The following is a 17,223-nucleotide window of genomic DNA, read 5'->3' as shown; positions in this document are numbered from 1 at the left end:
GTATGCATGTATGTGTGTGTGTCTGTGTGTGCATCTGTGTGTGTGTGTGTGTGTATGTGTATGCATGTGTGTATGTGTATGCATGTGTGTATGTGTGCATGTGTGTGTGTGTGTGTATGTGTGCGTGTGTGTGTGTGTGTGTGTGTGTGTGTGTGTGTGTGTGTGTGTGTGTGTGTGTGTGTGTGTGTGTGTGTGTGTGTGTGTGTGCGCGCGCATGTGTGTGCATCTGTGTGTGTGTGTGTGTGCATGTGTGTGCATCGGTGTGTGTGTATGCATGCGTGCATGCGTGTGTGTGTGTGTGTGTGTGTGTGTGTGTGTGTGTGTGTGTGTGTGTGTGTGTGTGTGTGTGTGTGTGTGTGTGCATGTGTGTATGTGTGTGTGTCTGTGTGTGCATATGTGTGTGTGTGTTTGCATTGTGTGTGTATGTGTATGCATGCGTATGCATGCGTATGCATGTGTGTATGTGTGTGTGTGCATGTGTGTGCATCTGTGTTTGTGTGTGCATGTGTGTGTGTCTGTGTGTGTGTATGCATGTGTATGCATGTGTGTGTATGTGTGCATGTATATGTGTGTGTATATATAATGTGTATTTGTGTGTGTGTATATATATATATATGTGTATATATAATGTGTGTGTATGTGTGTGTGCATCTGTGTGTATGCATGTGTGTGTATATGTGCATGTGCATGTGCATGTGTGTGTGCATTGTGTGTGTGTGTATATATGTGTGTGTATATATGTGTGTGTGTGTGTGTGTGTGTGTGTGTGTGTGTGTGTGTGTGTGTGTGTGTGTGTGTGTGTGTGTGTGTGTGTGTGTGTGTGTGTGTGTGTGTGTGTATATATATATATATATATATATACATGTAGAGGTATCAGTACCGTGTTAGCCGAGCTTCAATAATCAAAAAATAAATAGATGATACCGTTCTGTGGCTAACGAAAAGCATTTCGTTAGCCACAGAACGGTATCATCTATTTATTTTTTGATTATATATATATATATATATATATATATATATATATATATATAGTGTGTGCATTGTGTGTGTGCATTGTGTGTGTGTATATATATATATATATATATATATAATGTGTGTGTATGTGTGTGTTTGCGTGCGTGCTTGAATATATTTATCAAAGTTGCACAATGTTAATAAATAATTTATTCTCACCACATGTCTTTTTTTTTTAAATTTTTTTAATATTATATAATATACACACACACACACACACACACACACACACACACGTTCCCCAGTGACACACAACACACAGAACACTTCAAAGTGACACACACACACACACACACACTGACAGCTACCAAGTCACACACACACACACACACACACACACACACACACACACACACACACACACACACACACACACACACACACACACACACACACACACACACACGCTGAGCAGCGCTCTCGCTTGCTGACGCTCAGTGCACTATGTCCGAGGCCTAAGGGGGAAGAGGGTAGGGAGTGCAAGAGGGGAGGGAGATGGACGGACAGGGGGAGAAATAGATGCAGGGGGCTGTGAGAAGCTTGGGGTTTCCCAGAATTTCACAATCTAATTTGAGGGTTCCTTAACCAAAAAAAGGTTTAAAACCACTGCCCTGGGGACTAGACCCCGTGTACAAAGACTCCTAGCTATTCCTGGTTACCTGCACACCAAGCATCTGATACTTTTCAATGTTATTATGTTGTATCCACAGGTACATTGAACAGGGAGAACCCAGCTCTGTGTAGCAACTGCTCCGCTAGTATATCAGAGCTCAACCATGGACAAGAGGACAAGGTAAATCAAACCAGAATGTGTTGAAGGAAAATACAATGCAGAACATATAATATTAAAAAGGGCTATCTCTATTGTAGGCTTCATATTAAAACATTCTTGTATAAAGGTTTGTCATCTTGTGGACCCATTTTTCAGAAAATATTTGCTTTGTGGTGTAATATTTAGATGTAGATCAAGTCTCATTACCTCAATACACAATTCAGTGTATTCACAAGTATTTTACACTGATTGTAATTTCACATGCAGTGCCTCTCTCTGTATCTCTTCTTATTACTTTGTCTCTTTTTGTGGTTCATTCGAGCCATCACTACCCGTAACCTTATTTTCACACCCCTATCGGTCAGGCCATTATCCCTGGGTTGAGTTTCATGAGCCTCATGCAGTAATGGTCCTATGACCCAAACAGCCTTATCACAAATTACAACTCTGTCCTTACCTCCTCACTTGAAAAGTGTGCTACTCCTAGCTAAACACACATGTACGCTTTCTACGCTCTGGCATTCGTACCGCTGAACACCTCTGGAGAAAGTCGCACACTTTAGCAGGTTTTCTTCACTGCACATTAATCATGTCCTGCTTTATCTCTGCTCTTTTTCTTGCTGTACATAGCTACCTCTCTTAAATAAATAGGGACACATCCAACCCACGTCCTCTTCCCTGTTAACCACCTTTTTGTCCTTCATATTCGTCCCTCTTTTGGCATCCCTAGCACTGCCCTCTTCTGATTCTCCTCCGTCCTCTCCCTCCACTCCTTCAGTGTCTTTTGCCAGCTCCTCCTCTACCTCTTCGGGTCTCTCTGTTGGTGTAACTCAAGGCTCTGCTTTTCTGTTTTGGTTCCCTTACTCTTCTCTGTGTACGCTCTTGCTGAGTGACCTTATTAACACCTCTGGATACAGCGATTCCTCTGTATTATGATGCTACACAACTATATTTATTTGCACCTGACCTTACACCTGCAGTCCAGTCAAAAAGATTAGAGAGCCTATTACCAATCTCTGCCTAGATGGCCCTCCATCGCTTTAAGCTTAATATGGCTAAAATGAAGTTTTTCATATTCCCTCCCAAACCATGACCCATTGTTCTTTTCTCCATTACAGTCAATAGTACAACTATCCTTCCTGTCTTTCTCCCCTCATAATACTGTTACCAAATCTTGCTGTTGCGTTCCCTCTAACATTGCAAAATACAGGTGGTCCGCGCTTTCCCGACGGAATGCGTCCCGGTAACCGCCGTCGGTTAACGGATTGTCGGAATGTGGGTTCCATGTTAATCGGCGGCGGCGACTGCCAGAAAAGCGGGTCTGGCATCGGATAATGTGTCAGGCGGACTGCTTTACGTGGCGTCGGATAAGGCATCCGTCGGAAACCGGGATGTCATTAAGCGAGGGCCACCTGTACATCCACGGATGTCTCATATTTGCACCTTATACCTCTACTACACTCTCACCCCTTAAACCTTTTTCACTAATCTCTCCCTACCTATAGACTTCTCTCCCACTAAATATTCATCAAGCACCTTCCCTTACCGTTTTCAAAGCCCAGCTAACAATTGACCTCTTAAAAGAAGCATTTTATTAATTTATCCACACCAATACTACAGACTCCAGATGCACTTGACCTCCCTGACTGCATTTTTAATAAATGCACTTTTACTCCTACTTGGTCTTTAAGCTGCACCATACACCACTTAGATTGTAAGCTCTTCAGGGCGGGGCCTCTCTTTACCTTGTGTCCTTTACTTGCTGCTCTTATCACCATCTTATTCGTGCTTTATTTTCCCTGTATTGGAATTTTGTAAAGAGCTGCATGTACCAGGGGTGCGCAAAGTGGGGGCGACGCAAGATTTTTTGGCATTTAAATTAGATGCCGGGGGATTGCGTGAGGCCTCTGCAGTGTCTCCTACCTTGTCTTCGGCCCTGCGGCGTCAAGGTCATGTGATGTGACGCGTCGTCATGGCAACGTGTGTCAAATGACATCGTGGGTCATGTGACGTTATGTGACCCTGTGCGTCATTTGATGATGGATCTTAGGTAAGGGAGGGGCGCGAGCACAGGGGCTGCCAGGCAGGGGGGGCACAGCGCAGAGAGATTGCGCACCCCATGCATATACTATTGGCGCTTTGAAAGTAAAATGATACGTACATCTCTTTATTTTCAGACCTGGTCTTGTGTTTTCTGTGAGACAGAAAACCCAATTGGAGCTTGTGAACAATATGAGAGCGCGGGGGAAGATCAGCTCTACCTCTATGACCCTCAGCATGAGAACGAGGGCAATGTTGCTGAAGACTCGTTGTTAATATTCTGCATTGATATTTCAGGGAGCATGAGTGCGACCTCAGAGGTGAGGAATCCTGCTGAGCCCCCCGACACGGTGCCGCGCTGACCATCAGGCTCAAGCAATTGGGAAAATGAGTTTCCTTGCTGACGATTCACTATCCAACGCTATGTTCAAGAACACATTGTATCGGATTACTGAGGACCGCCTGTATTTATTAAAGATGCTGCAGGTTCATTACCTAAAGGCAGGGGGGAAAGACACATCATCACAGAAATGCACTCCTGTCCCCTGCAACATGGAAGGTTTAATGGGGGGAAATCATGGTGGGTGAAATAGTAAGGGTCCCTCCATGTATCAGACATTAAAAAGTTATGGTGGGTACAAACAGTGACAAAACCCTCTGCCGTACAGTGTGCAGCAAATACAAATACCACTTGTGGGTACATTTGTATGTCTCGGGTGTTAGTAGGTTTATTTTAACCCTGGCTGTGCTGAAAAGCTGTGTAATACGGCAGGCATAAGCTTATAGGGGGTCTATGTTAAAATGGATAAGAAATAAAAAGTGACTAATTGTGTGTGCTCATTTGCATGTCATTACCCAGAATCCCCCAGCTGCAGTGGAAGCATTGTATGTTAAGAGATAATGGGGAATGGCAGGGATGCAGAAGTGTCTGAGAATGCAAATGTTCCCACAAGCGGTATTTGTATTTGAGATCCAGAGAGAGGCACTGCATGTGAACTTTTTAATAGTCTCGGAATTGCAAAAGAATCCCAGTAAATCGTGTACACTTAACACATTCTTCTCACAAGGACACAGTCGGCTCCAGTTAACAGCGCGCATCCATATCATTGCAGATCCAGTATGATAACTGCGCCAATCTTAATAACTCGACAATCTACACATCGAGAATGGAGGTAACAATTGGTGGAAAATAGTGAAAGTGCTGAGATGACAAAATATCTGATATGGTTGTCAACAGTGACAATCCACTATAATCTTCTATTATAGCATTATTGACTTGGGGCCTTAAATTAGGTAAGAAGATCATTTGTGCAGATTTTTTGGGAGAATACTTCTGAATGGGATAAGCTTTAGGCCTGGGACATAGTACGGTGAGCCTTGCTGAGCTGCGCTGAGCAGATGTACTTACCCCCTGAATCTGTCATCAGCGCGGCTTTAGCAGCCGCTCCCGCATGCGTGCGGAGGCTCAGATATTTTGGAGAGACAGGCAAATTTAAAATTTGCCGCTCAGGGGAGCGGAGGAGCGGTCACATGACCGCTCACATCCAATGGGAGCGAGGGACTAGCCCCGCCTCTGCCATGCCTTCACCCCGCCCCCAAAGCGCGCTCACTGCCTCGCCTGCCAGGACACAAAAAAGCTCCAGTTTGAGCAGGCGAGGCAGAGCAGGAGCGCGGATCAGCGCGGCCCGAGGCACCATGCCCGAGGCCTTACACAGTCACATGCTCATTTTCCCGGAGGTTAGTCAGCACGACTTGCTTCTTTAGTGATGACATGGATTTAAATCTGACATTGAATCAATGTAATGTCATTTCCTTAACCAGTCTATTTCCAAGTCAATTGTATGGGCAGCTTCAGTGAATGGGAAGTCCAGTGGGTTTGCTGTCTCTTAATTCTCAGTGGAGCAGCTTTCTTTTCAGTACAATGACCTAAGCACATGGGAAGAGGGACTGCTTCCTACCAGTTAATTGCCCTTACTGACAGATTTGCTAGACTCCAACTCTTCCCAGGAACCCCCGACCACACCAGGTTTTTGTGACAATCACTACACTTGCACACAAGTGAATGAGAGGAGACTGCACATAATGTAATGCATAGAATGTTGGGTGGTTGCCTCAGAAACATGGTCTGGTTCATGGCCCTGAAGAGAGGTTTGATAGCCACTCTCCTAGGATACATCCCAACCTTCCATTGTTCACTGTGCAGCCCATCACAGAGACAAAATATTTTAGACAACTGCCAAATGTCCCGGAGCTTGTATCCCTCTTTTTTTTTTCTACCCAATATACACTGCGTCATCTTTCTCTATTTCTCCCTAATTTCTCTTTTTCGCCAGCCATTCATTCAGTGGTTGTTTTTCAGCACATGTAGGTCCATGTGCAGTTTTCTCCCACTGCCACAATGACACCAGGAAGTTCCCCACTCCCCATTCTGCCAGCTTTTACTCCCATCGTACAGCACCTTACTTGAGTCTCAAGTATGGAAGGCATTGGGAGATACAGACAGAAGTCACAGGCCTGTGAGTCCCCCGCAATATCTGGCTATCTGGAGTTGATTGGATCTCACCACTGTTGCAGCCCCTGTCTCCAGAATATGTCTTGTTGCTGGGAAATGAGCTGGCTGTCTATAACCCATTTTCCTTTCCTCCACAGGCAGTGAAATGTGGTCTTCTGGAGACCCTGCATTTTCTTCATAAGCAAAATCCTAAGAAAAGAGTGGCACTTGTTACTTTCAGTGACCAGGTACATGGCAGTGCGGACCTCTCTTTTACTAAAGGGGCTATGTCGACGTGGCTTTGAATGTAGGAAGACTACGGTCATTATTTAATATGCTGTGAAGCTCTAAGCTCTAATATAAGGGAAGCTCTAAACTCCATTCATCTGAATGGCGGTCCGAAGCTAGGCAGTAATTGACAAGCGGCTTCCCAGATTATTGCATAAAGGCCTAAATGGGGAAAAAGTGCATACATTGACTGTGAGGGAGGAGGACAAAGAGTGTGATATAAAATGTAACTAGAATGTATTTCTAAGTTGTGGTAAAATAGAGAGGCTGTGGGACAAGATGCAGTAACCTAGAGACTGGCAGATACAGTCACATAGCAATGGCAACGTACAGTACTACAGAGAGAGATAGAACAGAGACCCAGTATCAGATACAGACAGATACTGTGGCACAAAGACTGACTCATAATAATATACTATTATAGAAGTTGACAGATACAATAACTTAACGCTGCAGTTCAAGCAATATCCTACGTGTGTTTTTTTTTTTTTAAAAATGTAAATAAATCAGTTCTGTACTATGAGAAAATACTTGGAGCATTTTATTTTATTTTTTAAACAATTTTTAAACAGAAAATAGAGGAGAAGAAGGAGCACACAGGAACAATTTTTAAAGACATTTTCTAATGTATTCTAATGTAGCAAACATTTTTGTTTCTATAGAAACCATTTACAAAGTCACATCCCTTTCTTCTTCTGAGACAGGCTCTGGCCCTGCAACAATTGTATCTAGTAACTGCCTGATCACCTGATCTTCCACACACAACTTTACATTGTGGGTACCGTTTTGCAGCAATAACTGAATTAAATAACCCAGAGCAAAGCGATCGATTACAGGAGAATAGATCGATCTGCAACTTAGCTAATCATTTGCTAGTGTGTAGGTTGTATTGATGCCCATATTGAATGGAATGGAAAAAAAAATTAAAAACGGCAGCTTGAACTACAGCATTAAGCACTGACAGTATATACACCTGCTGGAAATAACAGTACAGAGCTCAAAACAAATGGTACTAGTAATAGTAATTTACAGAAAGGAAGGGTTGGAAGTACAAACAGACAGTCTGAGACCTACAGGGGCACAGGATTATAGGGCAGTCATGGATTGCTGTGAAATACAGAGCGCACTTTCATGCCAGCTGTACAGTAGCAGTGACCACCAACACATGTCATGTGCAGTATACTGTAGTGACACACAGACTTACGGACTTGAGCGGTTTATTTGTATTTTTCCAGGTAAAGATATATGGTGATGGGACATTACAGCCACAGGTCCTGGAGGATTCTGAGCTGTTGGATCCAGACTACCTGAGATCACAGGGTCTCAACCAGCCCATGCCACGCAGACTAGCAGAGACCTTGTGTGCCCTGGAGTCACAGATTGAATGGTAAACATGAAACTAAAGAGAGAATAAGTGTATGTCAGCATGAGATGTGTTTAATATTTAATTGTCTGGATATCTCATAAACAAAATATGATGACATAATGGACAAAAACATTATCATAGGGCTTGCTCTTAGACATACAGTATATACAGACTGATACACATTCACTCCTGAATACACGCATAGATACATGCACACATAGATACATGCTTGCATAGATACATGCACACATAGATACATGCTTGCAGAGATACATGCACACATAGATACATGCTTGCAGAGATACATGCACACATAGATACATGCTTGCAGAGATACATGCTTGCAGATACATGCACACATAGATATATGCACATATAGATACATGCTTGCAGAGATACATGCTCGCAGAGATACATGCTCGCAGAGATACATGCTTGCCGATACATGCAGGCAGATATACCCATGCACGCATAGATACCCATGCACGCAGACATACCCATGCACGCAGAGATACACATGCTCGCAGATATACCCATGCACGCAGAGATACACATGCTCGCAGATATACCCATGCACTCATAGATGCCCTTGCACGCAGAGATACCCATGCACTAATAGATACCCATGCACTAATAGATACCCATGCACTAATAGATACCCATGCACGCAGAGATACCCATGCACTAATAGATACCCATGCACTAATAGATACCCATGCACGCAGAGATACCCATGCACTAATAGATACCCATGCACTAATAGATACCCATGCACACAGAGATACCCATGCACTAATACTGTAGATACCCATGCACGCAGAGATACCCATGCACGCAGAGATACCCATGCACTAATAGATACCCATGCACGCAGAGATACCCATGCACGCAGAGATACCCATGCACGCAGAGATACCCATGCACTAATAGATACCCATGCACGCAGAGATGCATGCACTCAAATGCGCACCTATGATTAATTACATGCACACATATATACACGGAGACAGAGCAAACTGATTCTCTCTGTAGCCACGTTCACAGGCAGATCTGGTCTCTTGATTCTACCCAATATTTTGGGAGTTTCCTGGTCATTGCAGGACACTTGGCCAGTCTGGACTGAATGAGAAGAATGAAATATGTAGTGATCTTCCTCCCACCCAATCACAAAGCCCAGTATGTATCTGTCACTATCCTCAAGCCACTGTAATAAATGTATGCTGAAATTTAACTGTCATAGAAGAATATAGCCACCAATAAAAGGGCTGCATAAGTGGAGCCATTAACAAGACTGAACCATTCTCCACTGTGACACGTTACGTTTTTACACTGTAGGCTGCAAGAAAAAGGAGCAACAGCACTGGGGCCCGCTGCATTGGTTTGCATAGCGATGGCTTCTCAGAAACCCGGATCCAAGGCAAGTGAGCTGCTCATCCAAATGGCACATTCATGTGGTACTGTAAAGGAAAATACGCCCAGAAAGTAGCCATGTAGGAAAGGATTCCTATCATTGCAATCAATATGATTGGCTGGAAAGTCTAGACCCTATACAGTATATTTATATTGTCTGTTACACAAATCAAAAGCTACAGTACATATATATATATATATATATATATATATATATATATATATATATATATATATGAAAAAGAAGGGAAAAAAACAGGCGCACACCTAGTGCATTAACGTAATAATATATGTATTATAGGAACATAAAATCAACAAAATGCCCACTCACAAGAGTACTGAAAAATATAGCATTTATGAGATACGCTCTCATGTGCCAACAACGCGGTCCTCTTGGTCCGGCTCGAGGCAGCAGCGTTTTAATAGCTTTGGTCAGGATATACTAGAGGCGCTACTTCATTGTCTTTTGTTTTTGTTCTATATATATATATACTAGCTGAGAGACCCGGCGTTGCCCGGGATGTTTTAGTTTGCCTACGTGTAAGATACACATTTAGATGTACACAGCGCACTACACATGCACTATACACAGCGCTCTGCACATGCACTATACACAGCGCTCTGCACATGCACTATACACAGCGCTCTGCACATGCACTATACACAGCGCTCTGCACATGCACTATACACAGCGCTCTGCACATGCACTATACACAGCACTGTGCACATGCACTATACACAGAGCTCTGCACTATAAAAAGTCCTGTATATAACACATAAAATATGCTACTTTGTATACAGGCACATCATACTGTATACACAGAGGCATACTCTATATACAGATCTATTTCTCTGCATACAGATGCAATTTGCTCTGTATATATAGAATGTGTCCTGCCGATGTATATAGATCGCACTGCGGAGCTCCCCGGCAGTGGAAGGGTTACAGGGCCCTGGTGTGAGCAGGGAGAGGGGTTAAGGGGGTGCACATGTGTAAACTCACTGAGGGGAAGTGAGTGAGGGGAGGTGAAGGGGGGTGAGGGGAGGTGAAGGCCGCTCACTCACCCGTCCGGCAGCTCCCTCACCTGTCCGGCAGCTCCCTCACCCGTCTGGCAGCTCCCTCACCCGTCCGGCAGCTCGCACGTGGATGGGGGGGGGGTGAATGCGCGGGAAACAGGGAGAGGCGGAGCCTCCGGGACCGGTGGGGAAGAGAGCGGGAGATGACATCTTGGGACAGGGGGGAGCCGGGACCGGAGGGGCATCCCCCCTCCCATCTCCTGTGCCGCGGCCTGTCACGCGGTGACAGGGGGGAGCCGGGACCGGAGGGGCATCCCCCCTGCCATCTCCTGTCCCGCGGCCTGTCACGCGGTGACAGGGGGGAGCCGGGACCGGAGGGGCATCCCCCCTCCCATCTCGTGCGGCCTGTCACGCGCGGCGCCGGGGTGTGAGCTTGGGGGGGGGAGGGGTGTGAGCTTGGGGGGGGTGAGCTTGGGGGAGGGGATGAGCTTGGGGGGGGGGTGAGGTGTGTGTGTGTGTGTGAGTGAGAGAGACACTGTGTGTCCTTTGGGCCGTCACTCCGCCTCAGGCCAATGAGAGGTGTGCGGGGGCGGCCCAAGGGACCAATGAGATTTCCCCTAGGGACACCGAACATCCAGGCAACAGCCAGCCAGCCAGCATGCATGCAGGCATACAGTGCTTTCAATTATATAGTATAAGATATATATATATATATATATATATATATATATATATATATTATATATATATATATAGTGGTATACATTAATAATGACTACTAAACGCAACTTGAAACATTGTATCTCTTACCCATTTTAATACACTATGGAATACATTCGCAACTTATAAATAAATGAACTCCCTTATAAATAAACTGATATGTTATGTAATATATGCGCCTGTATTTAAAGCCCAGGTCCATATTTCCCCACTTTCAGTAATACGATTTGAGGCTACGTTGCTCTCGTTTCTTTTCTGCATTAAGGTAGAGGAGTTGCCCTGCGGGGTCGGGCGGAGGAACGCTGGGTTTCAGGCCTGACCTCTTCTCTTCCCCTCTCACTTTCCCCCTCAGGTGATTATCTGCACAGATGGCAAGGCTAACACGGAGCTGGGGAACCTAGAAGACATCACCGAGGAGTTCACATACCAGTCTTCTAAACTTTTTTATAGCAGCCTGGCAGATGTGGCCCTGCGGGACAGGTTAGCTGCCCTTCGCTCTGCATGTGAAGCTTATCTGAAGAGGTTTTATTCCTTGGAACATTCAAACCTTGGCAGGATTTCCAGTTAGGGGGTTCGATTTAAAATCTCTTGTAATGCTCAGGCAATTCAATGTGTAAAGCGGGGCCCTTCCACTACTTCCCCACGGGGGCCAGATCAGAAAGTATTGCAGAGTAAGAAGGGCCACATGCTTATTGAAATGTCATTGTACATTTCAAGGCTTGAAAATCATTATATTTCAATATTTATTTGTCATTTTAACTCTGTGCCCAGGACATACGTGAAAACGAGAGGTAACTCTCAATGTATTACTTCCTGGTAACACATTTTATAAATATATACAGTAGAGGCAACGTTTATTCTAACATTTGCCGTAAACTAGCCGGGTTACATTCTGGGTATGTGCTGGGTATGTGCTGGGTATGTTCTGGGTATGTGCTGGGTATGTTCTGGGTATGTGCTGGGTATGTTCTGGGCTAGTTTGAGGCACGTTTAAGGCATTTCTGCATTGACTAACGACCCATAGGATTAACACAGCAGGGATCCCTGGCAGTCCAATTCAGTTTGAATGGGACTGCCAGGGACCCCCGCTGTTAATCTGATAGGCCATTAATCAATGCAGAAATGCTGGGGCTAGTTTCAGGAAAGTTTAAGGCATGTATTCAGAATGTACCTGGGTGTTTCCTGGGTTTTTTGGGGAATTGCCACTGGTTTTTGTTCGAATAAGAGTTGCCTCTACTGTAACTAAATAAATAAATATATATTTACATCATTTTAACTTAAAAGTAAGTTTCCCGCGTGTAAATTGCACTTCATTGCCTAAGCCAGGAACTGCAGTCCTCAAGACCCCTCTTTGACTGAGCCACTGATTGAGCCACCTGTGCTGAAGCAGGGATATGCTGAAAACCTGACCTGTTGGGCCTTTACTTTTTGCACCAGTTATACAGCCGGCAGACCGTAGCCTAACTTCTAGTAACCGTGTTAGTTACAGAGAGGATTTGCACTTGGCAAACACTAATGCAAATATCCACACCCGCTAAAGACGTCTGCTGTGTTTCTCAACCGCACACCCGCTGACTTTGTAATGCTCGGTAAATATTGTTGTGACGTTGGAAGAAGATACTTTAGTGACAGAAATCAGCATGGGTGGAGTGGGGGGGTGGGGGTGGGGGGGTGGAGTGGTGGAGTGGGGGTGGGTAGGAGGGAACCTCCCAAATTGATTCCTTCATTTCCCCTCTTGGACATCAGCTCGGTGCATTTCTTTGCAGTGTTGTCGTCTCTGTACTGACCATCGAAGGGACCGATTGCAGGTTGTCCGAGCTGGGGCAGCTGGCTGACAAAACTGGTGGCAAGGTACAGTATGCTGAATGAGTAACCTAACACAAGCCAACAAACGCACATTTCTACTAATCCAGGGGTATTCAACACGAGTCCTCAAGACCCCCCTACAGGTCAGGTTTTAAGGATATCCCGCTGATGTAACCACCTGTGCTGAAGAAGGGACTGATTGAGCCACCTGTGCTGAAGCAGGGATATCCTGAAAACCTGATCCGTTGGGGGTCTTGAGGATTGGAGCTGAGAACCCCCGTACTAATCCATAGTGATAGAAATGTGAGAATCATTATTGGTGCTCCTTGCAGATATTTGTTCTTATTAGCAAATACTTCCAGTTCTGTTTCTGAGTGTTTTTTTTGTTTGTTTTTTTTAAATTAGGGCTAAAATTATGAATGCTTTTTTCCCCCTTCATTGGATGCTTTAACTGTATGCCATTTAGAGCAGATATTTGCACATCTCTAGCTAGTAGAATAGCAATATAGAATGTTTCACTGGACAAAAATAATAGGTCAATGAAGTTGTATCTTTGGGTTCCTGTAACCTGTGTGTTTTATTAATTGAACGGACAGTAAAACAAAATATAGCAGTCAATGAATAATGAACCTTTATAGTGTGTGCAATTTAGTATGATATAAACAATAGCATTGGCAAATAATTAGCTACGAAACTCATGAAATCCAGTGTTTGTTGTTAAATGGAGCATTCTTCTAATGGGTGTTGGTTGGCTCTGCAGGTGAACATTGTACTACCGATGCAGTTGGCCAATGAGTTCCAGTCTATTCTGGAGGAAGAAATTAATGCCACCGATGTGAAAGTGAAGGTTTATCTACCCAACTCCATGTAAGGAAAAAACACCACACCATAAGAAGGGATATTGTGCCTTAGCATTACTGCCTAACTCAATTGATTATTAGGGAGAGTCAGCAGTTACCAACTCTTAGCAAGCAAAATGCCCATGACATTGGAGTAAGTGCTGAGTGGCTGATGAATTACTCTGCAGAGAGGGTGGTAAATAAGTTCTTCCCTCTTCCACTTGCTCCAACCATTTCTCTCTCTGTTTCTAGGTACTTTCTGTATGAAGGACATACTCAGCCGGTGTTGGAACGGACTATTGGCAGCACAACCCCCGACACAGTGCTGTCCCTGGAATTTGACATCCACGTGTCCAGCATTCATGGTGCGTTAGTGGAATGTATTTTCCTTTCTCCGTGTGCAGGATGCAGAAGAGAAGCACATTGAAAATAGACCCGTTTGACTTCTCATAGGTGGATTATCAAATAGTCATAAAACTGCAGTTCATTGTTGAGATAACAGCCTCAGATGATCACTCAAAAACCTATTGACATATTTGGCTACAAGGGAAATTCCTGCAGTTTAATCAGGGCCCTACTATACTTAAAATCAATTGATATATATTATGTATTATTTATTTATAAAATGTTTTACTAGGAAGTAATTCATTGAGAGTTACCTCTCGTTTTCAAGTATGTCCTGGACACAGTTATGATAACACTACAGAGTTACATGAAATTAACTGGGTTATACATTATATTTAAAGACATTACATGAATAGTTAAAGATAATGTATGTTACGGGCGTATGTAACAGTTACAGACAAGGTTAAAATGTGAGACCGGTGAAGTCTTGAAAGAACTTAGACTGGTGGTGGATGTGAGAGTCTCAGGTGGATTGTTCCAGTTGTGAGGTGCACGGTAAGAGGAGGAGCAGCCGGATACTTTGTTGAACCTTGGGGCCGTAAACAGTCTTTTGGAGTCAGATGTCATGTGATATGTTCTGCGTGTGGTGAGGAGTGGTAGGGGTGAGGAGTTTGTTCAGATAGATGGTTAGCTTGCCCAGAAACTATTTGAAGGCAAGACAGGGAAAATGTGCTTTGGTGACCCAAATCAGTGACTCAAGTGATGGCCAATCTAGTTCTTTGAGCAGTGATGCGTGTGGTAGTTACATTGTAACAAATCGGCATATTGAGTTGTAGAGGGTGTCTTGTTTGCTATGGTGAGTTTGGGGTGCTGTACCATATACTATGTCCCTATAGTCTATAATTGGCATTAGCTACTGCTGTGCAATGCGCTTTCTGACCGGGCTTAGGAAGTATTTGTTACTATATAGTGCACCTAGTTTGGCATAGGTTTGGGATGTCAGAGTATCAATATGCAACCCAAATGTTAAATGGGAGTCAAACCATATGCCCAGATATTTAAAACTAATGACAGGGGCTAGAATGGTGTTAGAGTTTTTTCTTATCTGGAGTTCTGTCATTGGTAGTTTTAGAAATTTAGCCCTAGGCCGTGTTTATACCCAATGCGGCCGGCTGAGTGCGGCCGCCCGCCGCCAAAACAAATCTATGTTTTGCACTGAGCGCGCACTAAGTGCACGTGACCGCGCACGTGAACGAGTCGACCAAGCGCGCAAATTTCGAGCAGATCCAAGAAATTGTTTTTCTAGAGCGACGGCCGCGTCATGGCCACGTCACGTGAGCGGTTCAGCCAATGAGGGCGAACCGCTCATGTGACATCATGGCCATGCCTCCGGCACGCCTTCCTGTCACCACCCGATGTCTCCTGCCTGCAGTGCAGGTTTCGGGCGTGCGTATCGCCCTGAAGGAGCGCCCGCGCCCTGCTGGAGCTGGTAACAAATACCATTGTTACAGTTTTGTCAGTGTTTAAAAACGGTTTGTTTTGGGAAATCCAGTTTTCAAATCTTGAAAAAAGTCAGATTGAAGTATGTGTTCAAGGTCAGAGAGGCTAGGGCTGTGTGCATATAAGATTGTGTCATCCGCATACATGTGTATTGAAGCTTCCTTACAAGCTGTTCATTAATGAAGACTGAAAAGAGTAGGGGACCTAGAACATAGCCTTGCGGGACCGCAGGTGATATACAAGAGGTTGGAATTAGAGCCTAAGATATATAGCAGATATATAAGTGCCCGAATAAACCGGAAATAAAAAGGTACTTTAATCCCGAAAGAACCATGAAATTGTTTAGTACTGCACACCCTACAAATACTTTCCATTTTCTTGAATCACCTTGGGAAAAGTTTATAGATTGTTGTAAAATACTGTAAATTATACTATGTTTGAAGTGCTTCTTAGTACACATTACTGAAAACATAGAGAAATCAATCAAAAGTGTTTCAGAATTTCTCACTTTCTGTCACTGAATTGAAAAGCATTCTTGTGGGATTATCAGAAATAAGTAGTATTTCACAGCAACCTGTAAATCATTTGCAGGAAGGGTTTGGAAAATTTGAAACTACCCCTGTTTTCCTGAAGACAAATTCAGGCCATAATAGAACTCGACCTTCCGTGCAGAAATATTGATATGCGTTTTACCAACCATAATGGTTTTTAATATTGAGATATTAAACCTCACTTAATAATTCTACATAGTCCGATGTGGTCTTTTAAGTCTATGGGTTTCCTCGTCCGAAGACAACCCGAAAGTTTGCATCGGCTATAGAGATTTTACCCCTCAGGGCGTTATTGTATATTGCACGAAGTGGCCGTTTTGGGATGTCTTCTGCAGAAAATCCGTATTGAAATCTTTTTTTCAGGGCCGAAAACAACACAAACGGACGCTTTGAACAATGTACAATAAGGCCTCTAGTGTACCATGGTATAGTAAACAATTAATTGCAGGGCAGGGGATGAATAGATATTAGTAACGAGATAAACCCTCATTAACCCTGGCACCATTCTATGCAGCACAGCACACTGCGTGATATGACGTGGATACGTTTTTCGGCCTTCCTTACTGACACATTCTCTTTGTCGTGCCATTGGATGACAGAGGTGCTCCGCCATTCCCAGCTTCCAGTGCAGGTGCAGATAACCTTCTCCCTGCTCGACGGACGCAGGGGACACCGTATTCTAAGTCAGAAGAGGCCAGTAACTAATGACAGGTGAGCAGAGGCACCATGGGGGTCTAATTATCAAAGTCTCCCGGCTACCTACTGTAATTAGGTCAAACCTAGTTAAAAGGAATAGCACTGTGGATATTCTGAACACGATACATAAAGCTTAGCCCCCTGCAGACGCACTTACCAGAACTCCCTCCTACTGTCTCTGTACGTTCTACCTACCTACCAATTAGACTGTAAGCTCCTCGGGGCAGGGACTCCTCTTCCGAAATGTTACTTTTATGTCTAAAGCACTTATTCCCATGATCTGTTATTTATATTATCTGTTATTTATTTGATTACCACATGTATTACTACTGTGAAGCGCTATGTACATTAATGGCGCTATATAAATA

At 44.1% G+C, this 17,223-nt stretch overlaps 1 protein-coding gene across 4 annotated transcripts in view; it reads left to right on the top strand.

Moving 5' to 3' along the window:
* Positions 1–17,223, top strand: part of LOC142497598 (circularly permutated Ras protein 1-like) — a 37,432-nt gene that overhangs the window by 12,584 nt on the left and 7,625 nt on the right. For all 4 annotated transcript variants that reach the window (XM_075605620.1, XM_075605618.1, XM_075605619.1 and 1 more), the window contains exons 6-16: positions 1,725–1,807; positions 3,964–4,146; positions 4,939–4,998; positions 6,476–6,565; positions 7,841–7,992; positions 9,307–9,388; positions 11,471–11,598; positions 12,885–12,969; positions 13,685–13,791; positions 14,016–14,128; positions 16,759–16,870. In XM_075605620.1, coding sequence (XP_075461735.1) covers positions 1,725–1,807; positions 3,964–4,146; positions 4,939–4,998; positions 6,476–6,565; positions 7,841–7,992; positions 9,307–9,388; positions 11,471–11,598; positions 12,885–12,969; positions 13,685–13,791; positions 14,016–14,128; positions 16,759–16,870 — 1,195 coding nt within the window. The remainder of the gene's footprint in view (positions 1–1,724; positions 1,808–3,963; positions 4,147–4,938; positions 4,999–6,475; positions 6,566–7,840; positions 7,993–9,306; positions 9,389–11,470; positions 11,599–12,884; positions 12,970–13,684; positions 13,792–14,015; positions 14,129–16,758; positions 16,871–17,223) is intronic.

Source organism: Ascaphus truei, chromosome 6 (genome assembly GCF_040206685.1).
Source record: "Ascaphus truei isolate aAscTru1 chromosome 6, aAscTru1.hap1, whole genome shotgun sequence".
Classification (NCBI taxonomy): Eukaryota; Metazoa; Chordata; class Amphibia; order Anura; family Ascaphidae; genus Ascaphus; species Ascaphus truei.
The sequence above is the reverse complement of the archived record's forward strand: the minus strand, read 5'-3'. Positions and strand labels throughout refer to the sequence as shown.